The sequence below is a fragment of the Otolemur garnettii genome, unplaced genomic scaffold (assembly GCF_000181295.1).
Source record: "Otolemur garnettii isolate 467f Iridium unplaced genomic scaffold, OtoGar3 scaffold00017, whole genome shotgun sequence".
Classification (NCBI taxonomy): domain Eukaryota; kingdom Metazoa; phylum Chordata; class Mammalia; order Primates; family Galagidae; genus Otolemur; species Otolemur garnettii.
Genome location: NW_003852412.1, coordinates 14,781,256 through 14,808,456, shown reverse-complemented (window position 1 = coordinate 14,808,456; position 27,201 = coordinate 14,781,256). Strand labels below are relative to the sequence as shown.

The 27,201-nt window shown below is 38.1% G+C and overlaps 1 protein-coding gene across 1 annotated transcript in view; it reads right to left on the bottom strand.

Moving 5' to 3' along the window:
• The window catches only part of MSH3 (mutS homolog 3), a 202,185-nt gene that overhangs the window by 81,380 nt on the left and 93,604 nt on the right, over nucleotides 1–27,201 (bottom strand). Inside the window, exons 13-16 of the mRNA XM_023510913.1 lie at nucleotides 11,841–11,973; nucleotides 6,769–6,956; nucleotides 5,879–6,047; nucleotides 569–633 (exon numbers count right to left, since the gene is read on the bottom strand). Coding sequence (XP_023366681.1) covers nucleotides 569–633; nucleotides 5,879–6,047; nucleotides 6,769–6,956; nucleotides 11,841–11,973 — 555 coding nt within the window. The remainder of the gene's footprint in view (nucleotides 1–568; nucleotides 634–5,878; nucleotides 6,048–6,768; nucleotides 6,957–11,840; nucleotides 11,974–27,201) is intronic.

The window sequence follows — 27,201 nt, the reverse complement described above, 5'->3', positions numbered from 1 at the left end:
ACAGATTGCCTTTTTTTTTTTGAGACAGCGTCTTACTCTGTTGCCCAGGTTGACCTCGAACTTCTGACCTCAAGAGGTCCTCTTGCCTCAGCCTCCCAAGTAGCTGGGACTACGGGCACCCGCCACAATGCCTGGCTAATTCTTCTATTTTTAGTAGAGACAGGGTCTCGCTCTTGCTCAGGCTGGTCTTGAACTCCAGAGCTCAAGGGATCCTCCCACCTTGGCCTACTCAAGTGCTAGGATTACAGGTATGAGCCACTACTCCTGGCCAAGAATTGCTTTTAATTCCAAGTATGTGGCTATTATCAATCCAACAGCACAGAGGAAAACAGGTATCATTATAGCTCAAAGAAAAGAATTATTTTTAAACCTACCTTCCAACCTTAACCCAATCAGTTGGTACACAAGATACAGCAGAGTTCTTTATTTCAATCATGAACTAAAATAAAAGAATAGCTAAAGAATAAAAGAATAAAAGAATAGCTAAAAGAAAAGAATAGAATAGCTAAAAGAAAAGAATAAAAGAATAAAAGAATAGCTAAAAGAAAAGAATTATTTTTAAACCTACCTTCCAACCTTAACCCAATCAGTTGGTACACAAGATACAGCAGAGTTCTTTATTTCAATCATGAACTAAAATAAATACAAATAAACAGATATTTAGATGAGTAACTAATATGTTATTTAAAGCCTTCTCAAAATTGTGGTGTAACAGTTTAGAGTATATTGTTCTAAGCACTCGAAATAAATCCAGTATTGCCCTTCAGAGAATTTACATATGTCACTACAGCCAAATATTAATTAGGCTTTCAATAATTGGAATAAAGCAAAATTTGTACTGAGCAAGAAGTTTGTAATAAAGGATATAACTTGGGGTCTTAATGCTGATAATACTGTAAGTGCATACTATGAATGATTTTATTCATTAATAACCTCTTTCATTTATTTCTAATTATCTTAAGAATTCTATTGCTCAAACAAGATTGAATTTCAAAGTATATAAAATTTTAAAATATTCCATTAGTAGATGTTGTAACAGTTTGAGATATGGTTCCTCCCTATTGTGATAGAAAAAGATTTTTTTAATAACAGTTTTTATTCAAAGAACCTAAATTCTGGTGAACGTTATCTTCACAAAGAACGCATTGACGTCCCCAACTAATAGGAAAGGAAACTCTTTCCTCCCTTATGAGTTTTAAGTTCTCACTTATGTAAAGCCTATCTTTATAGATCCAACTGTGTTCTGCAAACAGGCTTCTTTGGAATCAGCCAGGAAGCAAGTGAAGTCAAGTTCTATCACACCTTTCATTTTTAGCATTAATTATGTATCATCCCTTCTTGGTGTGCTCTCATTCCTGTATCATTACAATCAAATCCAATGTTTTATTTAAATAAAATTTCAAAAAACCTACTTTGTATGGGATGGAACCCAGAAACTCTGTGGCTGTCATTAATTTTGAGACAGCTACAAGAACTTTTCACATTTATCAGTTGTGTAACATACATATAACTTCAAGTATTTATAATATTCATATTAACAGTATCAACCTGGCTCTTGGAGTTATTTTTCCATTAATAGAAACACTGTAGCTTTTATAAGACATTAATTATAATAAAAATTAATGGCTAATTTTATAAATTCTCATCCTTAGCAGAAGTTTTGGAACGAGGCTTGCTCCTATATAAAGAAGAATTAATACAATTTCTGATCTCCGTACCCAGGTAAATAGAGAACCTCCATAACTGACCACCTCCCCACATGGACCACCTCCTTAAGGCGACCTAGTTTTTACAGCCCAGACAAGCACCACATATACCTATCAGTACAGTAGGCCTAGTTCCTTATATCGACCACCTCCATATGTTGACCAGTTTGTTACCATCCCTTGGGTGGTCAACTTACAGAGGTTCTACTGTAGTAAAGAGAAAGAGTCTAAAAAAGCCCCATTTGGCTACAAAAAGTAAAATAAACACACACAAATACTGATGGGAAAGACAAAACCACTTTTAAACTATGCTAAATAACCCAGCTATTTCAAAATGTTCTATGAAAGGACACATTGGCCTTTTTGTAAAATAATTCTGGGAAGAATTACACCAGAGGCAAACACCAAAATACAGGACCACATTGGATCACTGATATTTGGGAAGGACGCATCCCGATCCATAATGACTAACACAGAGCTCCAGGGGAGTTTTGAAAAGAAACCAGCAATAACAAGGAGCACCTGGGGAACAGTGTTAAGTACCAAAGGTCTACTGCAGGGACAAGCCCTGTGACAAGCCCCAGACACAGAATCAGCACAGGCGGAAAGCAGAGTCGGGCTGTGCCCAGGAACGCAGGTTCCTCCTAGGGAAGTGCTGGCCCTGGGTCTCTTTTCTCCCTCAGCAGCCCTCAGGCTTCCAGCTTGCTCCTCCTCAGAGCTGCCATCAGCTAGCTTTTTTCTCTTCTACCCTGGCTAGGAGAGGAAAAATTTTCTCTAGTTCTTCTCTTCTTCAAACATTGCATAACAACAACGAGCAGGCAGGGCTTTTGTTTTAAGGATTTCACTGTAAAGAAAACCAACATTGGAAAAGAGTGTATATTCCAGAAATCTCAGCTCTCAGAGCAACTTTTCCTGCTCTTCCATTCCTCATTTTGTTTCTTAGGTGTTGATGCCAGAAGGCTCCCTTGATTCGTTATAGCAATCTCTTCTAGAACCCAATTCTGTCTTGGTTAAATGTCAGATACTGTTACTTGGTCTATATAGCCTGTGGTTCACACTGGGCTTGCATCATTGCTAGGTTTGCTGAAATTCTTAGCTTACCCCAGAAACTGCTGTTTTCTCCAGCACCATATTTAACCCATTCCTCTGCTCCTCCCTTTTATTTCTCACTCTTAAGAATGTGTGAGAAGCCGAGTGTTGTGGCAGGCGCCTGTAGTCCCAGCTACTTGGGAGGCTGTGGCAGGAGAATTGCTTAAGCCCAGGAGTTTGAGGTTGCTGTGAGCTGTGACACCACAGCACTCTACTGAGGGCGACATAGTGAGACTGTCTCAAAAATAGTAATAAAATAAAATAAAAGCTGGAAACAGAGATGAACATGAATGTTGTAAAAAGCAACACTGGCTCAACAGCCTAGTGTATTTATCTGGCTAACTTTAGTAGTAACAAGATCCATGTACCACCACATGGGTTCACTATAATAGGTTTTTAAAAACTGTTATAAAAGCCATATGTATAGAAATAAAATTTCAGACAGAATACAAGGTCTAAAATAAGCATATATAAATATAAAATAAAGGTTTTCCTCCTTGCTTCCCTTACTTTCAGAGGTAATCATATTTGACAGCATCTGTGCTTAGTCCTTTATCTCTAAATAACTTGTGATATCTTTAGTCCTTTTCTTTTCTTTTCTTTTCTTTTTTTTTGAGACATAGTCTTATTATGTCACCCTCAGTAGAGTGCTGGGACATCACAGCTCACAGCAACCTCCAACTCTTGGGCTTAAGCGATTCTCTTGCCTCAGCCTCCCAATTAGCTGGGACTACAGGTACCTGCCACAATGCCTGGCTATTTTTGTTGTTGTTGTTGTAGTTGTCATTGTTGTTTAGCTAGCCTAGGCTGGGTTCCAATTTGCCAGCCTCAGTGCATGTGGCTGGCACTGTAACCACTTTGCTACAGATGCAGAGCCCCTTTAGTCCATTTTTTATGACAGAATTTGATTATAAAAATTCTGAACATGTAGAATTCATTTGGTATTTGAATGAATAAAATCGCTAGTTCTCAAAAATTTTATGAAAGCAATTCCGTACTAATGTACTACTAATATCCTAAGGGAAGTTGTTAAAAACCAACACAAATCCATCCTACTGTTAGCCACTATGAAATTTCTTTCCTCAAACCCATCACCTACACCTTGTAAAGATATAAAGAATAAGAAGATAATTCAGCTTCCTTCCCAATCATTTGTAATAGAATTACTTGGCTTCCATGCTGTGCCCTTCCTAAATCTCAATGCCATGCTCATAATGAGAACCAATACACTGTCTCTTATGAATTCCTGATAATTTTGTCCCAGTTTTATTTTATAAATGCCAAATGAACCCAGGACTGTTCTGAAGGCTTAAACTTTATTTCAGCTTAAATATTATGAGCTATAAAGGTCTTGATTTTATCAATAAAACTCATAGTGTTGATAATTTTGTATTAATATTTATGAATGAAACAAAATAATGTCATGGTGGAATGACCTTGGGTGACTTATGTGGCTGGCACTGTACCCATTTTGCTACAGACACGGAGCCTCTTTAGTCCATTTTTTAAGACAGAATTTGATTATAAAAATTTACTACAAACCTTGGTTTTCTTTCCAGCAAAACTGGAATGATCTTTTTGTGTGTGTTATAAGAATTAAACAAGATAGTATACATTAAGCACCTAATAGGCACCACTGTGAACTTTAACGAGAACTTGATAAATGCTAACTATTACTATTTTTGTTACTGTATGAGTATCATGAGCACTTTATGATTAGAATGACTTCCATGTGCAGTAACTTAACTGGTCTTCGCAACAGTCTCACAACAGAGGTGACTCTTCCCAGGTCACGTAGTGGTAAGTGGTAGAACTGAGACTTAATGCTTACCTTTCTCCACTATCAGACCAGGCAGCCACTTTTCTACTACTATCTTTTTATGAATCTTATTAAAGCAGTTTTGACCGTTTTTTTTTTAACAAATAGCCAGAATAGTGCCCCTACGGACGCTTTTTTCTTTGAGAGATGACTGCACAGTTAAAACAAGAGATACAAGTAAGTATGTGGTGTTGGCAAGCTGAGAAGACAAACATGAATACACTGTCAAACTGTTTTTTCTGTTCTATAGAGCACTATGTAGAAGGCATTGTGAGACTGTCTACCTGAGTATAACACCTGATTACTTTTCATCCAGAAGACAGGCTGACCTAACCAATGGTTGTACCTATTAAATGACATAAGATTAATAAACATTTTAATAATGATTATCATTTACTATACAGCTTCTTATTTTAAATAACCATATAATCAATAACCTATTAGTAAAAAACACAGAGCAATGTAAATATTTAGAAATTTGATTTGAAATTAAACTCCTCCCCTCCAGAATACCTATTTTTTTAAATCCTGGATAAAATGTTCATCCTACAGACGTTTATAAATTTTGTGACTTATTATTTTAATGAAGTAGAACTTCTCAGATTCTCTCAGTTGGAAGCTCTTTATTTCATTAAACATAAGATACTGCAGCAGCATGGCTCACAATTCAGAGAACAACCAAAAAGTACAACCACATCTAAAAATCACACTTCTTCCTTTTCTGGTTCTCATTCAGACATTAACATCCAACTTCAAACAGAAGTACACATCCCCCAAAACACATTCTAAACAGCACCATAATCTTACGTAAGACTCACTAAATGTAGGTTTTCCCTCTCTAGATTTGTTTTTTTAGCAGCTATACTCTTAACTTCAGGGAGCAGCCCTGTCATTCAATCACTCTATGATCAACATAGGTGGTATATCATTCCCGCATCTGTAAGCTGCGGATCAAACACTAACTTCTTCCTTTTTGGATTTGGAACAAATGAACTCTATTAATTACAATTCAAAGTAATTGAGATTTTCCATAATATAACTTCAACAGAACATACATAGCATTAAGTTGCATAACTTTACCAAAAGACTAATAAAACGCCATCATTAAAATAATTCTTATTGAAACAAGTTATTACAACATATTTTCAAAAAACAAAACAGAAAATTGAAAAAATACATCCTATCCTCAAATTTTATTTACATTTTAAAATCACTTTTCTACTAGAAAAAAACTGATGCAGAATAAAAATAGGTTTGACATTACCTCCTGCCCTGATACGGTCACATATTGTGCAGAAGGATTTTTTAGTATTTTCCGTATTTCTTGCAAATGTATTCGGATCTTGTCGGTAACTTCTTGAATTTCATCCTTCCTCTTTTTTATTAAAGGGAAGTCAGAAAGGTCTTGAAACAGTTCAGTTTTATCCCCAATTCTAAAAAGTTTTTAAATGCAAACACATACATTGAAGCATATATATTAGACCAGTTATCAGTTATTTTTTGTAGCATGATGAATGATAAAAGGCCAGGCAGTCAGGAAAATGTGGTTCTAATTCTAGTACTTACGGGTTTGTTTCTTAATTTCTCTGAGATAGACAAAATTACCCTAATATCATTTTTGTTTTACAAATTCAAGTTCATGATTCCCATAGTAAAACTGAGAGATAAAATTAAGTATTTGTCATTTACCTATTCAGAAAACAAAAACAAGTAAATGTCCACTCTTTTCTTTTATATAGATCTCTGTGCAATACATTGTGAAATAATGACCTTTTCAAGGATAACCTTACTTTTATAAATCCCAAATTAGAAGGCAGATCATGCTGGGATAGCTGGGAAATGAGAATCACCATCTGACACCTGTTTGGGGTTTAAAAAACTGCTACTACTGGGCTTTGCTTGAGTTTTCATCATGCGACACTTAAGGAAATACAACATCTGTTCTAGACGGTGAACTGCCTGTATTTTACAACCTAACTGTTATTTTCAGCTGTAATGTAAAACTTCTAGAGTCCAGTCATGTTTCTAATTATGTACAAGCTCATGCAACGTCTATTATTATTCTAGCAAACGTTAAGAATCGACACATCCCATAGCAAATGTACTGGACTACGTTCACTGCAGAGAAGGATGAAATGAGGGTCTGGCACTTACTTGGCAGCCTGTTCATTCAGTATCTTTAAGTAATGCTCCACTGGACTGAGGAGTTCAGGAATTTCTAAAATAACTGTTCGGAGCAAGTCTGACTGAATATGGGAATTAACAGCAGGTATTAATGCTTGAAATTCTGACTTCAGGTGATGCAGGGTTTTGACAATCAAGAAGAACTCTTGGGTAGAACACTGAAAATAGAAAAAGAATTTTTTTAAACCTAAATGCCATAAGATACATGAAATGAAAACAAGAACATGAATAATTTTTACATTGTAGCTTCTGGTAAAGACGGCAGGCTGAACCTACACATCTAATTTCTTAAAACTACAGACAAGAGATTGTTTAAAAGGGCATAAAACCACAAGAATAACTAGGAATGAAAATAAGAGCAAATTCTTGTAAGTTATGAAGTAAAAAGACAAGTAGGAATTGACTTAGAAGATTCAAGATATCTAAATCTTAAACTGTCGTTAAGGAAAATTGAGACACAATTTAATTTGCGCCAAAAATTATAGAAGACTCAGGAACTGGTACATGAATTATCTTTGAAAGTGAAAACTGGAGAAGGGAGAAGGAAGGTTTGGTTAAAAGTGATTAAGAAACATTTAAGTCCCTCTATCCCCAATTCCTCTCCATGCCACTGAGTAACCTCTCCCCTACCATACAAGAACACTAGTTTTAGTCTCTGAAGAAGGTAAAACAGAGGGTTGCTGGACCAGGAGCAAACATAGTGAAGGATGAGGAACCACCCAAAACACAGGATTAAAGAAATGGTTGTAAACTGAATGCAGAGATTCCCAGTTGTCCCCATCTGCTTCCTAGAACGCTGTTAACCAGTCAGTATCCCTGGAGCACCTCACAAGCCCAAGGGGAAAATTCTAAAGCTACTATAGCAGGACATCTCCCAATAAATGGCCTAGTTAAGTTCGTTTTATAGTTCCCCTCATTTTTTTTTCTTTGTCAAGCCACTCTCAACTATATACCTTCCTATTAGCATGCTGCAGGGTGTCCTAAAAGTCACAATACATAGGGAAAATGGGAAATTGTACCTAAATGTACCCTCATTTACAAAATAGTTATAAAATATTCTATACATGGTGGCCACCTCTTTCTACACACACACAGAGTCTTCTCTCTCTCTTATGGTGAACAAGTTCCAAGATATCTACTATTATAACTTTTTATATTTTTAAAAGTGACCAGATACCTGAGAAAATAATATAGGACATAAAATCCAAAGACTAAAACAATCAACAACCCTGAAGGGAATACAACCTACATTAGTAGAAGAAAGTTTCAACAACAACAACAACAACAACAACAAAAATCAGTAATATCCTCAGTAAAAAAGAAGACATTGCAACTATGAAATCAGAATGGGATATTATTTATAAGAAAAGAAGGAAAGAAACATTCAAAGAACCAGAAAACAAACAAAGAAATTCTTGGAAATTAAACAACAATAGTAGAAATGAAAATTTCAACAGAAAGAGGTAGATGATAAAGATGATGAAATCCTCCAAAACCTAGAATTTTCTATTCAACCAAAATACTAATCATTTCCAGATATCCTTGTTTCAAAAAATTTACTTCTAACACCCTTTCTTAGGCAGGTTCTAGAGCAGCAGTTTTCAACCTGTGGGTCGCGACCCCTTTGGACTATATTAAAGGTTCGCAGCATTAGGAAGGTTGAGAACCACTGTTCTAGAGGACATCCTCTACCAAAATGAAGGAATAAACCAAGAGGAAGACATGAAATACGGAACACAGAAGATTCCACTCCGGGGAAGCAAAGGGAGTCCAAGATGGCAGCTGTACAGCAGATATGGAGGGTAGCCAGTCCAGACTGGATGGGGTCAGAAGGCTCTAGAAGACAGTCCATCAAGAAAATAAAAACTGGTAAGACCATTTGACAAAAATGTTGAGATGAAAGGACAGCCAAGGGCTAAGTTAATAAGGCACATGGTAAGTAGTACACATGTATGTAAAATGGATTAATGCTAAGAATGAATGTAAAAAGATCATAACTAACCACAAAGGATAAAGTAAGTTATGCAGAAAAATAAGAAGTTAGTCCAACAGAGCAACACTGGATTCTGAGTGTATCATAAACCAACTCTTATCCAGAAAGACCTCCACTGACTCCCATAGGGGAAGTTCAATTGCATAATTGTGGAAATATAGCATCTTTTTGGCCACTGGCCAATGATACATTGTAACAAAAGTGAAGAGCTAAAAATAATTTGTTTTTAATTTCTGAATAATAACCTCTTATAATTATTGTAATTTGAGAGGCAAGAAAGGGATTTTCCAAGCTCAGATAAGATGTAAAGTTAAGTGAGCAGCAGAAAACAAGGAGAAAATCAGAAAAAAAGTGCTTTCCAATCAAGTTCTAAGAGCCACAGGAGGACGTCTGCAAGTTTCTTAAGCAAAAGAATTCAAAGCTGCACAAGAAAGCTGAGGATAAGGTGAGTGAAGTGGCTGCTCTGGGGGTCACCTGTGTTCAATTCCATTTCCCACAGCAACTAACAGTGGGAAACCCTGAGAACAGACTTACAAGTGCAGAGGAAGGGCCTCCAACTCAGTGCCACACTGAAAATGTGGCTTATTCCGGCCTGCCTAAGAAACTCTTCTTGCCCAGCAAATTCTGAAACCAGTCTCCTTTCAACAGTTAGTAAACGCAATTATCCTTTAAATGTACTCACCAACCTTAGCAGTTACTTATCAGTTCCTTAAAAACAGTTCTTAAGCAAAATTAGTGTGGGTTCCTGTGACTAGCACTATTTACAAGATTTGAATTTAAAGTTTTACTATCAACTGAAATGTTTATTTTATTCTAGGATCAGCCTACTTGGGATCCTCCACATCATTATCACCAGAAAGACACCTATTTGTGGATAGTCCAAGACACTTTCCACACAACCACATGGCCTGGGCTGTCCACTGCCGAAACATCCAGTTGTGTTCCTCCATTTTACGGATTTCCCATAACTGGCACAAGTACACACAGAAAGTCACTGTGTGGTGCAGACAGCAGAAGCTTCCTTAGGGCAATCTACTGATAAGGAAGAAATCTACGTTTGATGGTGTGTTCCAAGAACCAGAAAATGACTCCCTAAAAAATTAAGGTGCTTAGTTTTCCTGAAGTTGGTTTGTTACTGAATCTTTTCTACTCTCACTTTTCAAACCAATCTTTAGGCACATTTTTGTGTAAAAGTTAAAACATCAACGAGGAATGGCTTCTGAGTGAGTCTTAAGCTCCCTCAGTAAAACATATTTAAAATCCCCAAATAAAAGCCACTGCATATTGGCGACTTCTAAAATAAATTAGATTCTATCTTTACGAGAGTTCTGAAACTTTTATAGTACCCAAGCCTTAAGAAATAAAATACAAGCATCAAAGTAAAGTTTACAGAGGCAGCAAGGTGTAACAGAAATCACAGCAGCATGGGGTAACGCTGCCATCTTAGCTCCATGTTCCAGGACATTCTGACTTAGCTCTTTTGATTAGCCATTGAAAAATTTTCAGCTTTGCTCCTATTTTCTCTTAAGAAAAATTTCTGACATCTGTCAACGAGTCCTTTCAAGTACTGAGGACAAAGAAGGTGGTTGGAGATCTGTTGCTTCATGAAGGGTAATATGCACTGATTGTCAGGCACCTGGCCAAGGACACAAAACAACAAATGTTTTGGCACCCACTCTGTAACCTCAAAAAAGTCAACCATAAAACTCTCAACTATCAGCACAGCTTTTGCCAGCAAAACAACAACACAGTGTACCCAATAATGGTGCAACAGATTCCACTGACCCCGTAACCAACTCATGCATCTTTTTCTCCAGGATAAGTATTCCCAACCATGGCTTGTACTCTGTTTTCAAATTTAGCTGAAGCATATGGAACAGTTACATAAGTCCTCTTGGGCACCACAAGTCTTCTCTGAGGTGGTACTTATTCTAGTAAAACTTTGTGGGGAAAGGGGCCTAAAAATAATAAACACTAATGAAAAAAAAACTGGTCACAACTAAAACTTGGGCATATAAAAAATTATTCTACAATAAAAGTATTAAATGGACAAGGATTTATATTTAGGGAAGTTTAAAATTTGCTTATGAAAAGCAGAAACCAGAAAAAAATGCAAAGGCCAATCAAGACAACTACGTCAAACATGGCAGTGTCCAAAATACACAGCCACTGAAAGACAGGCAAGAACATTGAGTCTAACCAAATGCAGATTCTGTCATGTGCCAGCAAGTTCCTAACCCTCTCTCAGCATCGTATTAGCCAACATGATGCAATCGGTTGTAGCATTATATATAGGTTCTTATTAGCAGGAAGGTAATAAAAATAGGATCTTCTCAATGTCAAAGTTTTTACAAGGAAAATGATATTAATGTTTTGTGAAAGACTTCTGCAAAAGGTAAAACGCTATACAAAGTTTATTTTTTAACAATTACTATAAATATAACCAGTAATCTTTAAAAGTTTTGGCATATTTTGAAGATAAATTATTGGCGTATAGAAAATGCCTCATTTTGCTATGACTCAAGTGATAAAAATCAAACCAATGCTTTATTACTCACCTTCAACATCCAAACTTGTCTGTAAATACCACTACAAATGTTACACTGATAGATTTTTCCTTTGTTTAAGTGAAATAAAGGACTTAATTGTTCTAAGATCAAAATAAATATTCCATCTTTTTCTAAAATATCAAAGCTCTAAAGAAATATGGTATCTCTTTTCTAAAGTAGAAAGTCTAAATAAATTTCCAATTTCGATAATTGTCTACACTTTGATTATGAAATAAGAGAATATCCTATATTGTAATCAAAGGGCTTCTAAATGTGTTGCTGCAGTTAACCGAAGGGAGAACACCATTTACAATGGAAAAGTGAGTATAACTGATTTGTACAATGAAAGTTTCTAAGGATTTAGCTATTCTCTCATGCTATTTGCAAGATTTTACAAAATAAAGTATTAGAGCTCTCAGATGTTTTCCTTTAATATGTGATGTCCTCATGATGAGAAGAATCTGATCAGCTTTGACAGATTTAATTTCTATTACACTTACCTTTTTGTGATAAATGCTACAGAGTCCTCTCTCTATATCAGGCAATTTCCGTAGATGATTTTCTATTTGACCAAAAACACCAGATTCTGAATGGAGAACTTCAGATACAGCATCAAGTCGGGCATTTATTTCCCTGTAAGAAGAGAATAACAGGTATTATCAGATATGTAAGGAACTCAGAATGTAGACGTTTTCCACTCTAATGCCCAGGACTGTGAGGCAGCCACTTAGCAAGCACAAAGGAGGCTTGGTGCCCAGTGGTTAGGGTGCCGGCCACATATGCTGAGGCTGGTGGGTTCGAGCCTGGCCCAGGCCTGCTAAACAACAATGACAACTGCAATAACCAAAAAATAGCGGGGTGTTGTGGTGGGCACCTGTCGTCCCACCACAGCCTTCCTGTACTTGGAAGGCTGAGGCAAGAAAATAGCATATGCCCAAGAATTTGAGGTTGCTGTGAGCTGTGATGCCACAGCACTCTACCGAGGGTGATATAATGAAACTGTCTCAAATAAATACATAAATAATAAATAAAAAGCACAAAGGAGACTCCTCCCTCATATCTCTGGTCATTCCCTGCCTCTTACTGTCATCTGAATCAAAGAGCAGATACCATATAAGGAAAGTCATCAGCTGGGGTGGCAGAGACTGGCTCACCAGGCAAACATACAGACTGCACTTCCCAGTCTCCTCTGCAGTTAGGTATGGTTATGTCTGACTTTTGACTTGTGGGTAGGAATAGTGTGAGCCACTGCTAGCCCTGGCCCATAAAAACCTGCTGGCTGAGTGTTCGTTTACTCTAGATATTGAATTCAAAGCAATTTTGTGCAGCACATGTTGACTCCATCTGCTGAGTCCACAAGTGGAACAGAAAATCCTCCTGGTTGTGTTAGCAAGGAACAAGCTTGCGTTTCGACCACTGAAACTGAGAACCTACTTGCTATAATAGCTTGCATTACCTTGGCTAACATAATAGGTCTCCAATGAGCAAAAAGATGACCAGGTAGTAGTGGCAATGACCAAACTGACCAAACAGAATTGGGCGTAGTGAGCCTGAAAAAAGCCTGGGCAATAGCAATAGAAAGTGCAGAGGACAAGACTTCAGGATATATGGGAGATCAGGGTTGTAGGATGTTATCAACAATGATACTTTAAGTGAGGGGCCGTGTGGGAAGAGGTGGTGAGGTATTGTCAACTTCAAATGGAAATCTCTCTCCCAAAAGAGATGCTTACTGGTACTTTACGGGCCACATCACAGGTGCATGCTAGGTATAATGGCCACATGTGATATTCAAAACTAAGATAAGAAAACAGGTCTCGTCAATAGTGGGCCCTCAATACATTTTTTAAAATGAATGAATGACTAAGTAAGTAAACAGATAAAAGAATGAAAGGATGTTAGAGGAAAAGCAGGCACCAGCCACTGCTAAACAACGACAAATGCAACAACAAAAAAATAGCCAAGTCTCTTAAAATGCTGTTGAGACCATACACACTGACAGGAAGGGCAAACCTTACATGAGGATCCTGTTTCAGGGACAGGCTGAGTACTGTACAATCAGCTGGGTGCTTTTATCTTCATTATCCTTATAATTCCTGAGAGATTATGCCTTTTCACAGCACGGAGCTGCTATGCTAACTCCAGGTCTCAGTTTTGTCCCACTTCTCTCTGGCTCATACTGTCCTATGTAGAATGCACACTTTGTTCAAGCCTGACGCAGCAGAAGGAGACAGAGCTTTGCAGACACACAGACTGGCTCCTTCCATTCTCAGTGCAGCAGCCTCCGGAATCCAATCACGTCTCTTCCTCGCTATTGCCACTGCCCTAGTGTAAGTCAAAATCCTTTCTCCCAAGGAAAGAGGAACAGCCGCCTAACTTTCCTCTAGTTCATCCTCCATATTGCTGCCTGAGCAGCATTCCTGAAACCCAAATCTGGCCATGAATACCTATGCTTTAAGCTCATCAGTGACTTGGTACTAATCTTAGGTTCGAATCCAGAATCCTTAACTGACCTATGAGACAAACAAATGATGCCTGCTGACCTTCCAAGCCTCCCCTCAGGTCACCTGTCACTCTGACTAAAAATGTCTTCCAACGTCTCCGTCACTCTAAGTCCTCTGACTCTGGGCTTTCACATTTGCTACTTACTTGGCCTGGAAAACTCCACTCCTTCCCTGGGGCACGCTGGCTATACTTTGTTTGGCAAATGCCTCCCCACTCTTGCTCTGAAAGGGCTTTTTTTTTTTTTTTTAATTTAATGGTAACTGTGTACATTGATGCACTTTGGGAGTACAGTGTGGTGTTTTCACACACAATCCAAGACACTTCCATCAAGCTGGTGAAAGGGCTTTTTAGACTCCTTACGCCAGGCTGAATGTTTCTACTATCCTTTCTCATCCCACTCTTTTTCCTCTTGCCACAATGGGAATCATTAACTTTAGTCATATTTACTATTCAGCTGTCTTTCTCTCTAGACCAGTGTGTTTCAACCTTTATGTCATGGCACACTTGAGTCTACAGTTAAACTTCCACAAGACACTTCAATTGTGTTGATTAAAAAATATATATATACTTACTGTGCTTTGAAATTCTTCCAAAAGTAATTTAATTAATGATCTTTAAAAATTGTCTCTGCATACCTAAGATCCTCTCATGGCACACCAGTGTGCCATAGCATACCGGTTGAAAATCACCGTACTAGACTGTAAGCTCAGTGAGGACAGTGATTATTTCTTCATCCCTGCAGTTCCAGGATGATAACATGCACTAAATAAATAGCTGTTGAGTTCAATTCCGAAGACTACATATAAAATAAATCAAGATGAGGTAAAAAAATAAATTGGATTTTCTTTACATAGTATTGTTGTGATAAAATAAATCAATGTTTTACTCTAACATTTATCCGAAATGCTATACAAATATAAAGTTTTACTTTAATAACTCACTCCTGCATAAATGAAAGATGATACCAATTGGAATAGACTAAGTTGATGCTACAGATGGTTTGAGGACAGATAAAATAATACCATCTGGGAACGTATAAGACAGCCTACACAAATAGCTACTGTCTCGAAAATTAAAGGTTTTCTGAGTTATAGAAAGATAAGAGCAAGAGTTTAATAAAAACTCAAGCCATATTTATGAAATCTACCAGATTTTCTTTAATAGACATGAAACTATACATTTCTTAAGGAAATGTTGTGCTAAGTTGGTTTGGATCTTGGAAAACACAAAGGAAGCAGCTTTTATTCTAGCCTACAGTTAGCAGAGGAAAAGCAGCATGTCAATTATGTAATGTTTTGGTTTTATTCCAACCTTCTTTAGGGAAACAAAAGCTCAGAGGTTAAGAACTTGGCAACAGAAGGCAGGAGGCCTGGGTTCAAACCCAGGCTCTGCCATTTACCAACTACTTAGTGCTGACCTAGTTTCTCCATCTATAAAATGAGAACAGCAATAGGCTCGAACTCTTGGTATTATTATAAAAACTCAATGAAATAATACACACCTAGACTTAGCACAGTGCCCATTACATACTACGACTCATTGAATGTTAACCGTTACCATGATAGTTACAAAATTTGTTCAGTGGATACCAAAAATGACAGCACAAGAAAGGGAGAAATAGCTCCCAAAATATCATCCTTTTTTTTTTTTTTTTAACTCAGGTTAATGTGAGGGTAGAAATAACTCAGTTACAATGTTTACATTTCTTAGGTAGAGTCCCTGTTATAGTTGTGTCCCGCACCTGAGAGGTGCACCATATACCCTCACACTGTGGGCATTAAGTGGAAGCACACCAATCCTCCACCCTCCTCCCCTCTCCCTTGTTCTCCTTTCCCCTAACTTGAATTGAATTTTTTCTCTTATGTGGACCTGTCTTAGATCATCTATGGGCTTCACATTAGTAGACATTCGTGAGCATTTAGGTTGTTTCCACATCTTGGTGACTGTAAATTGAGATGCAATAAATAATCTACTGCAAATGTCCTTATGATAAAATGATTTTTTTCTTCTAGGTAGATGCCTAGTGATGGGATTACAGGATCAAATTGGAGGTCTAATTTGAGTTCTTTGAGAATTCTCCATGCTTCTTTCCAAAGAGGATGTATGAGTTTGCTGTCCTACCCAAAGGTGTAAAAGTCCTTCTCTCCACATCCACACCAGCATCTGCAGCTTTGGGATTTTGTGATATGGGCTATTCTCATTGGGGTTAGGCGATTTCTAGGGTAATTTTGATTTGCATCTCTCTGATGATTAGGGACAATGAGCATTTTTTCATACGTTAGCCATTTGTCTGTTTTCTTCACAGAAGGTTCTGTTCATATCTCTTGCCCAGTGATATATAGGATTGTTAGCTCTTTGTTGATTATTTTGAGTTCTCTATAGATTCTAGTTATCAAGCCTTTGTCAGATTCATAACATGCAAATATCTTTTCCTATTCTGAAGGTTGTCTATTTGTTTTAATTTTTGAAGACGTACAGAAGCTTTTCAGTTTAATTAAGCCCCATTTGTTTATTTTTATTGTTGCAATTGTCACTGAGCCAAAATACGATCTTAACAATAACTCTATGTAGACAAACCTTAGGGCATAAATATGTAAACAGTTACTTGGTGCAAAGTGAACTGGGAAGGAATAGACAAGAAGAGGTAGCCCTCCGGTCTTGAGTGCTAAATCTGACAGTGATGATTTGAAGTACTATGTTGAAACTGGTTAGTAGTTTGCATAGAAAAAGCATTTTAGAACTATCATAATTGCAGATTTCTAAGTGGGCAAGAAGAGAATAAAAAGGTGTGTGACACTGTTTACCATGAATTTATCATCACTGGGATAGCTATAATTCCATTTTTATCTCCTATATGCAAATCAGAATCCAAATGAATAATGATTTAAGTTTTTAAAAATAATGAAATACCTTAGAATTATTTTTTTAATTAGCAGTAACAAGACCTTTCAAGCAATTGTAATAAAGTAATATGTCAGACCACCAGAATAGAGAAGTATTACCTTAGTTCAATCAATGGCAGAGACTTTTGGTAACAACAAGCAATAAAGCAGGAAGTGGCATTTTCAAATGAATGATACTCAAAATGTTATTCCATGATGCCTCTCAGTATAGACTCTATAGTATTATAAGATATACTATACAATCATAAGATTATATCTTATCATACTATACATCTAAATGAATGAAAAGAAGGCACCACGTGCCAACAACAGTGACCAAAAGGGATGTGAGGCACTCGGGCTAACAAAGATGCTTCTTTACCAGTAGAGATCCCAGGACTAAATGTGGGTGTCACTGGGCTTTAAAAATTTTCTCAGCATACCTAAGATCCTCTCTGGCACACCAGTGGGAATAGTAGAGACCTTCACATTTGGAGATAAATGGGTGATGATGTGAGTGTTTACTGTGTGTGGCTGTCACTCAGAGATGCAACATGTGACCCACAGCTATTGCCACTGATGGAGTCGCTACCTGCTGGGTGCTGTGTGTGGAAATGCTCCTCTAATCCAAAGTTATCTGGGGAGAAAAAGCAGGAATGCAAACTTCTGAGGGGTTTTTGTTCGTTTTTTTTACTGAAAGCTGTGCTTTGAAGAGAAAGGATACAAAATGAATAAATTAAATTCAGATGGGAACACATTGGTCATGGGCTATGTCTAAACCAACTATCTAAATATACTTCTATTAGAAACGTGAACCCTAAGCCCTTTCCTAGCACCTAAACGTCACCACCGGCACCTGCCTGGCTTTGTCTTTCATATACACCATCCATCCATCCATTCATTCATTCAATGAACAGCTGCTGAATATTTAACAAAGTACTAATTATAAAAGGTGGCTATTAGTGTTAACAAGAGACCTTTGTTAGTCCACAAAGAATTTATATCTGATGATGAATAGTAAGACTTAAAAAATAAATTAATGGCAACAATATAAGATAAGATAAGAAGACAAAGTACAATGAGAACATATAAGAAGAGTATCTAACCTGGCTTTAGGGTCAGGGAAGATTTCCTGGGGTAAACTATTGTCTTAGTGGAGACTGTCAAAGATCAGTGGTAGATGAAGGGTGAAGGTGTAAAAATTTGATGGTAGGAGCCAGAGGGGTAAGCTAGGGCCTGGTCATATGAGCAACACAGGCTGCACAGGAGTTTTGATTTTATCTTGGGGACAATGAGATCCAACGCTATTTCTATGGCCATAAGAACAGCAGCAGAAAGATCAGTTAGATAGCTGTTTCAAAAGTCCTGGAAAGCAAGTGGAAGGCCTGAACTTGAGAAGAGAATATGGGAATGGAGAGAAGCATGTAGTGTCAAGAGGTATTAAGGAGGTAAAATTTGGCTCAGCGCCTGTGGCTCAAGCGGCTAAGGTGCCAGCCACATACACCTGAGCTGGCGGGTTTGAACCCAGCCTGGGCCCGCCAAACAACAATGACGGCTGGAACCAAAAAATAGCCAGGCGTTGTGGCAGGTGCCTGTGGTCCCAGTTACTTGGGAGGTGGAGGCAGGAGAATCACTTGAGCCCAGTAGTTGGAGGTTGCTGTGAGCTGTGATGCCACAGCACTCTACCCAGGGGGACAGCTTGAGGCTCTGTCTCAAAAAAAAAAAAAAAAAGGAGGCAAAATTAATAGGAGCTGTGACTAATTAGATGAGGGAGGGAGAGAGAGAAAGGAAGAAGTGTATTGGGTTATGAGATGCACTATGATGCCATCTACAAATATACTCAAAGCTACACAGATCAAGAAAGAAAAGTATTGTTTTATTTATAAAATCACGTTCTAAAGAACTATTCTGAATATTTATATTGTTGCAAAGCGCAAATCATCCAAAAAGTTTAAAAGGATTTTTATTACTTGTGTTCTGATAATGGAACATTTCGGTCAGTAGAGTATAATTCATCTTTAAAATATTAAATAGAACAATTTTCTGACAGCTACCCTTCATTATCAGGTTAGGCAACAAATCTGAGCTTTTGAAAAAAGCACCAATATGAATTCTGTGTCTGGGAAGAGTAGAAATAGGTACTTCCAGATCATCTCTCCCACTGAGGACAATTTTAAAAGCCAGAAGAAACAAAACTATAGTCATCAGGGCAGTGCCTGTGGCTCAAGGAGGCCCCACATACCAGAGGTGGTGGGTTCAAACCCCGCCCTGGCCAAAAACTGCAACAAAAAACAAACAAACAAAAAACTATATTCATCAGAGCATCAAAGAATAAGAGGGTAATTAATGACTATACTAAAATCTAAAAGAAAGCAAGCACTCAGAAATAATCCAGCAGTCAAAGCTGCTTTTGTGCTAAAGAGACGTAACAGAAAAACCTGCTGTGAAAATGAGCTGGCCCCAGAGTAAGCGTGAGCTTCACAGTTTTATTTAGCATCATTTGGATGAACTAAAACACCTTAAACACCGAACTTAAATTAAGATGGTCCCACTGGTATGCCCCAGGGAACCCGGCATAAGCAAACAAAAATCCTCTCTGAGAAAGCACCTTCATATTACTGAAGGCACCAGCCCTCATGTTATTCCTAAAAATAATGTTTCTGACCAGGACAAAAACAAAGACAATCAAACACAAAAAGAAACTAGATGATTAAGAATTAACAGAAATAACAGATAACAGCCACATAAACTAGCAGGGGAAAACTGAATACGTACTCTGAATCCATTAAGAAGTCACCAAAAGAAATAGAGAACAAAGCTGGGTGCAGTGCTTCATGCCTATGAGGCTAGTACTTTGGAAGGCTGAGGCAGAAGGCTCACTTAAGACCAGGAGCTGGGGACCAGCCTGAGCAACATAGCAAGATTCCCTTCTCTACAAAAAAAACAGAAAACATATCCAGCCACGGTGGCACATGCCTGTCGTCCCTGCTACCTGGGAGGCTGCTGAGACAGGAGAATCACTTGAACCCAGGAGTTTGAAGTTACAGTGAGCAATGGTGACACCACTGCATTCCAGCCCTGGCAACAGTTAAGACACTGACAAGAAGAAACGCAAGGAAGGAAGAAAAAGAAAAGGAAGGAAGGAAAGGAAGAAGAAAAATAGAGAATAGTTGGAGAAATCAGAAAGCAAATCTGTTCTGTAACTTCCATTGCTTCATGGGTGCAAAGCACCGTTCAAAGATCTTCCTTTCATCTCTTTGTAAGAGCTTTATCTCTAATTTAGTGTTTGAGTCTCATTAAAATTTAGCAAAATGAGAATTTCCTGTTGGTTTTCAATCACTCTGGATTCACTGTGCTTTGTGAGGATTCACATTTGTCATGAATTCTGAGAAATTTTCATCCTTTATCGTCTCTTTAAATATCCTCTCTCCTTACATCTTTTATGTTTACCTAGATCAGTGGTTCTCAACGTTCCTAATGCCGCGAGCCTTTAATAATACAGTTCCTGTGGGTTGCGACCTACAGGTTGAGAACAGCAGACTGGTGGAGCTGGAACATATTCTTCTCAGTAAAGCATCACAAGAATGGGGGAAAAAGTATCCAATGTATTCAATACTATTGTGAAACCAATCTATAATCGCTTACACATTCATATGAATGGTAAAACACAAATGTAGTCCAGAAAGGAAGGGAGAGGAGGAAAAAGGGAGGGGAGGGGGAAGGCAAGTGGAGGGAGGAGGGAGGGTATTTGTCAGGATCTCACCTAATGTGCACAATGCAAGGGTACATTTCAAAACAACTAAGAGCATGTTATAATTGTCTTACCACAAAAAATAAATAAGTGAAGTGATGGTTATGTTAATCATTTAGATTTAAGCATTCCACATTGTATATATCAAATCATCACATTGTACCCCATAAATGTATAGTTCTGAATTAATAAAAATTAAATTAAAAAAATAGATATATATCATCTCTCTTCCCATTCTAGTTTCATTTTCTTCTGGAAAACGATTCTAGGTTTATCTTTCCATGTCTTATATCTTCTATCATATTGTCTGCCTGTGTCATATGAGATGTAATTTCTTCAGATATTATCTTGCATTTCAGTTGTTAAATTTAGTCTTGTTTAATCCGCCCACTGTTTTTAAAATTTGTATGTGGTTCCTTTCTAATCTGAGACTTTTTGATGGGTTTTTTGTTCTATGCTTTTATTTTTAATTCTCTTTTGTATTTCTTTTAACTTGGTGATTTGACATTTACCTGAGGTACAAACTGTTTTAAGCAAATTTCACAGCTTAGGAATAGCCAGACCTCACAGGTAGTATAAATTAGAACCATAAACCTATGAGGGAGGAGCTATGATTAACAATTCTTGGAAACTTTTCCACCTGATGAGCCCATACCAAGATAGGCTCTTTGTTACCTCTCCTGAGATTATAGTCATTTGAGAGTCTTTTATTACTTTAGGCCTTCCTAACTTAAATGCAGCCAAGACCTTGCCTCCTGTGTCCCACAAGGCAATTAAAACTCAATCCTCTTCACTACCAAGCTCTGCAAGGGCCCAAAGAGTATCCACAATAGTCAATTTACTTCCACTCCCAGCTGCTTTCTCAATCTGTTCCCTGAGTTTTTCCCCTTATTTTTATTTTTATTTTTTTAACAAGCTCAGCTATGTTGCAAAAGAATGTTACACTTTATCCACTTTCTAGTTATTTCATGTAGGGAGATATTTTATGACATTAAAGCCAAAGAAAATGAAGCCCTCTCATAGCATTCTGAGGGGACATATTCTGAAAATCCTCACTAATAAAGGCAAAAAGATGGAGAGAGATAACATAGGAAGAGCCAGAAGGAACAGATACACATCTCCTGCTCCTCCTCATCTCCTGTATTCCTCCTCCTCGGCCCAAATGAAAGTTGCCATTGACTGCTGGTCATCTGAGCTGGTCTAAATCTCGCTGAAGGTCCTGATGAAGAATAAAACAAGCTACCTATCTGCATCTCTTGGGAACTTCTAGCTGGTCTCTGCTTTGTTCTTTATCCATGGTGACATAGGTAGACTTAGGTCATTCATGTTACTACTACATAGTATCCCAATATATGATATAAGTAGATAAAAATTTTCCATTTCCCTACTAAGAACTAAGATGCTTGCAGTTTTTTTGGTATTAAAAAGACCACAGCTATCTTCTTGACCAAAAATTGATGCTAGGGTACACACCAATCCTTTATGTATACTGTCTCACTTGGTCCTCACAACAATCCTTTGTATGAGTGGGTACTATAATTCCCATTTTACAGGTGAAGAAACTGTCCAAAGTGGCACAATTGAGTGAGGAAATCAGAACTCAAGCTGAAGTCTCATTTTCCAAAATTATGCTTCCAGGCCAGGTGCAGTGGCTCACATCTATGATCAATCTGGGAGGCTGAGGAAGGTAGATTATTTGAGCTAAAGAATTTGAGACCAGCCTGAGCAAGAGTGGACCCTGTCTCTAAAAACAGTGGAGTATTATGGTGGGCATTTATAGTCTCAGCTACTCAGGAGGCTGAGGCAAGAGAATCGCTGGAGTCCAAGAGTTTGAGGTTACTGTGAACTATGATGCCATGGCACTCAACCCAGGGCAACAAAGTGAGACTCTGTCTCAAAAACAAAAACAAAACTATGCTTCCAGATGGGCCCCTATGTGCTTGGCTTGGATGACCTAAGTCTTGGTTTTTTTCATCTAGAAAATAGAAGTAATAACTATCTCTGAAGAAGAGTTGAAAACTTAGTACTGATAATACAGGTCAAAAATGTAGCACAGTTAGGGATGAGCTTTCCACCCTGATGTTTTCGGTCCACTCCCGTGATCCTTGGCTTCTCCAAAGTTGAAAGATTCAGAGTGATACTTCTCACCTCTTAGACATCAGCTCTTTCCTCATTCTACCGTTGGCTACTTTTCTTTCTTCAAATCTTATATCTGGATCTCTGCTCCTTTCTCCCCCAAATTTTCATTTACTTTTTAACCCAAGTTTTCTTCTGTGAATGTATTATATATACCGACTTATTATAAACATTCTTTTTTATTCTATAATTTATGTTGTCAACATACTCCTTTCCCTTCTTTTTATGCCCCCATCCTACTTTTCAGCAACATGTTTTTCATCCCTAAAATCAATCTTACACTTTGCATAAATACTTCACCTGGATTCAGTCCAGGATGTTTGTCAAAGATAAAATGGGTAATTTTCAGAGAACTGCACTACAGGCACAAAATCACAGATTTTTATCTGCAATTTACAAAACTCAATGGCTCTTTACAATTTCACTTCCGATGATGAATGAGTACAAAACAATTAAATGATAATCAAAACACTTGTTTGCATTCAAGAGATGTGTACATTCAATCTACTTATGTCAAAAAGAGGAAAAGTTTGAAAAGTTTATCCTGATATGGGTTGAACTGTATGCTGCCCCCTCCCCTCCCCGCCCAAAATAATGCTGAAGTCCTAATTCCCACTACCTCAGAAAGTGACCTTACTTGGAAACAGGGTCACTGCAGATGTAGTTAGGTAAGATGAGGTCAGGTGGGAGTAGGGTGGGCTGCAATCCAATACGACTGGTCCTCATTAAAAGAACAACATCTGAAGAAACATGTACACAGAGAGATCATCATGGGAACCAGAGAAAGGAGACACTTGTACAAGCCAAGGAGAGCCAAAGACTGCCAGCAACCACCAGAGGCTAGGAGACAGGCAGGAAACAGATTCTGCCTGACCAGCCTCAGGAAGAGCCAACCCTACTGACACCTCAGACTCGCACTTCTGGCCTCCAGAACTGTGAGACAATAAATTTCTGTTGTTTGAGCTGCCCAGTGTGTGGTACTTTGGTACAGCAGCCCTAACAAACAAATACACCATGTAAATTACCCATTATGGAATTCAAATTCTGCAAGTATACCTTTAAAGAGCTCTAGAAAAGTCACAGTGCTGCTCAATATTACTAAGTGAATTCCAATTCAGAGGTGTTTAGAGTTGTAAGCTGACCTTTTCCAAGATACTGGAAACTACGGTATCTAAGCCTAAATGTGGAAGACAGCACTTTCCTGTTGCCCAGCCTGCCTGGCTCCCTTACTGAGCTGCAAGATTTTTTCTAAGTAACTTCTAGCTATTGTAATTCTACTAGAGATTCGACCAGAGAGCAAGATGTTGCCACACCATCTCTTCCAGCAGTAAGCACATAGTTTTCATAGTTGGCCAAGCCATTAATTATTCTACTAAAAGGAAAGAAATTACTTTTGTTAACCAATTGGGTAGCCCCCAAACAAGTAAGCAATCATACATATGTATGGGAAAATTTCTCTTCTAAAGTTTTTTTAAACTCACGTTTCAGAAAAATAGACACCTTACAGAGGTGCGCCTAATTTCATAGCCTATTTGGAAATCTCTAGATCTCTAGAGATTTCCAAATTGACTCATTTGTTCATAATTTATTGATCACTGTTTTCAAAACACCATGAGACACAGGCCTCAAGGCAGACTGTGTGTGTGGTAGGGGTGGAGGGTAAGAAGGGGATGAAAATCAAGAGAGTTAACCTTCCGCAGAGGGAGGAAAGAAAATAAGGAATCCTCAAAGGAGACATGTGTTGGGCCTAGAATAATTCACTTGTTTTTCCTTGAGATGTTCTCACTCTTTTGCCCAGACTAGAGTGCCATGGCATCAACCTAGCTCACAACCTAGCCCAACCTCAAATTTCTGGGCTCCAATGATCCTCTTCTCTCTCACTCTCCCAAGTAGCTGGGACTATAGGCACCCCCCACAACACCTGGCTAATTTTTCTATTTTTAGTAGTAGAGACAGGGTCTCACTTTTGCTCAGGCTTGTCTTGAACTCCTGGCTATTGTTTGTGCCATTAAACATCAATCCTCTCCCATTAGGGATTGAAAAAAGTGAACTTTTTCCTGGAAAACTGACCTGGATCATCTCCCACTACAGGCTTCATCTTCAACATCATCTTGTCTCTTCTTAAAACGAGTTATCCATTTGTAAACTGCTGATTTCTTTGGAGCACTGACCCCCTCAACTTTTCATTTAGCTTCGGGGCTTTCACCATTCTTCCTTCCAAGCTTCATCATAAATTTGATGCTTGTTTTTGTTTCAATTTTAGTAGAATTCATGGTGCTCTGATACCTTACCCTTCACCTCATACTAGATCCTGTTCACACGTGTTATAACAAGTTAGTACAAATTTATTTTGATCCAAAATATTTTTTAAATCTATGTGCAATTTTTACATGATACTCATTTTCCATGAACTTTTTGAAGCCCCCTCATACAGATAAAGAAAAAGATGGGTAAACACAAATACCAACTGTAAGTCCAATATTTCATCAAAGAACAAGAAAAGGAAAGTAATGTATTAGATTAGAAGGTCAGAGGAAACCTCTTTGAAGGCATAACACTTTAAGCTGAGACCTAAAGGATAAGCAGTTAATCCTACAAGGACTGAAGAGAAAGGAAGAATATTCAAGGTAGAGGGACCATCAAGCGCAAACACCACAGATGAGAAAAAGCTTTGGGAGTCAAAGCACAGGCAACAAACGGAAAAACAGGCAAACATGGTTACATCAAACTAAAAATCTCCTGTACAATTAACAGGGGGAAGAGACAAGTCGCAAACCAGGAGAAAAATATCTGCAGTCATACATTGGATAAAGGGCTAACATATAAGATACACAGGGAGCTCAACCTACACGATACTAAGAAACAAATAACCCTACTGGAAAATGGGCAAAGGACCTAAACAGACATTCTTATAAGATGTACAAATGGCCAAAAATATAAGAAAACATGTTCAACATCTCTATTTAGAGAAATACAAATTTAAGCCACAATGAGATGTCACCTCACATCCAAAGGAATTGAAATCAGTATGTCAAAGAGACATTCGCACGTCCACGTCCACTGCAGTATTATCCACGATAGCCAAGACACAGAAGCAACTGAAGTGCCCAGTAACGGACAACTGAATTTAAAAATGTGATATGTGGCTCGGCGCCTATAGCTCAGCCAGCTAAGGCGCCAGCCACGTACACCTAAGGTGGCGGGTTCGAATCCCCAGCCCGGACCCGCCAAACAACAATGATGGCTGCAACCAAAAAATAGCCGGGCGTTGTGGCGGGCGCCTGTGGTCCCAGCTACTTGGGAGGCGGAGGCAGGAGACTCGCTTGAGCCCAGGAGTTGGAGGTTGCTGTGAGCTGTAATGCCACGGCACTCTGCCCAGGGGGACAGCTCGAGGCTCTGTCTCAAAAAAAAAAAAAAAAAAAAAAATGTGATATGTAGACCATGAAATACTATTCAGTCTAAAAAAAAAACGGGAGGCAGATGGATGTGCTCCCAGTTAATGGGTACAATGTTAGGGTGTATGGCGCTCCTCCTGGGGGGCAGGACACAATTATAGGAGGGACTTTGCCTGATGAATGCAAACATTGTGATCTGGTTCTTTGTACTCCCAATTAACCTGAAACAATAAAATAAATAAATATTTAAACATTTTTTAAAAAAAGCAGGACATTCTGCCGTTTTCAACAACATGGATGAACCTGGAGGACATTATGCCAAGTGAAATAAGCCAGACACAGAAAAAGAACTATTATATGATCTCACTTATATGTGCATGTGGAATCTAAAACAGCCAAATTCATAGAAGCAGAGAGTAGAATGGTGCTTACCAGAGGCTGGGGGAGAGGGTAGGAAGGGAAAGGGGAGAGAGATGTTGGTCAAAGGGCACAATGCTTCAGGGAAACAGGAGGAAGAAGTTCAGGTGATCTATTGCATAGCATGGTGACTATCATTTTTTTTTTTCAAGACAGAGTTTCAAGCTGTGGCCCTGGGTTGGTAAAGTGCATGATATCACAGCTCATAGCAACCTCCAACTCTTGGGTTCAAACGATCCTCTTGCCTCAGTTTTTCTATTTTTAGTAGAGACAGGGTCTTGCTTTTTGCTCAGGGTCTTGAACCCATGAACTCAAGCAATCTACCCACCTAGGCCTCCCAGAGTGCTGGGATTATAGGAGAGCCACCACACCTGGCCCATGGTGACTATCATTAATAATGCCGTATATATGTCAAATAGCTAAAAGAGGATTTTAAATACCCTCAACACAAAGAAGTAATATTTGAGGTGATGGATATGTTAATTACCCTAATTTGAATATTCTATGATATATACAGGCCAAGAAACATCACAGGTACCCCATAAATATATATAATTACTATTTGTCCATTAAAATAAAATTTAAAACTTTAAAAACTTCTTTAAATTAAAAAAAAATATATATATATATATCTCAGGTACAGGTAGAAGAGGAGGTAGCCATGAAAGAAACTCAATTTCTTTTTAATTTTTTTTTAGTAAAATTCTACACCAAAAAGGCTATTTTATAAAATGAAAAGTGATGAGGTATGAAAAATCCTTTGAAACTCGATGCTTGG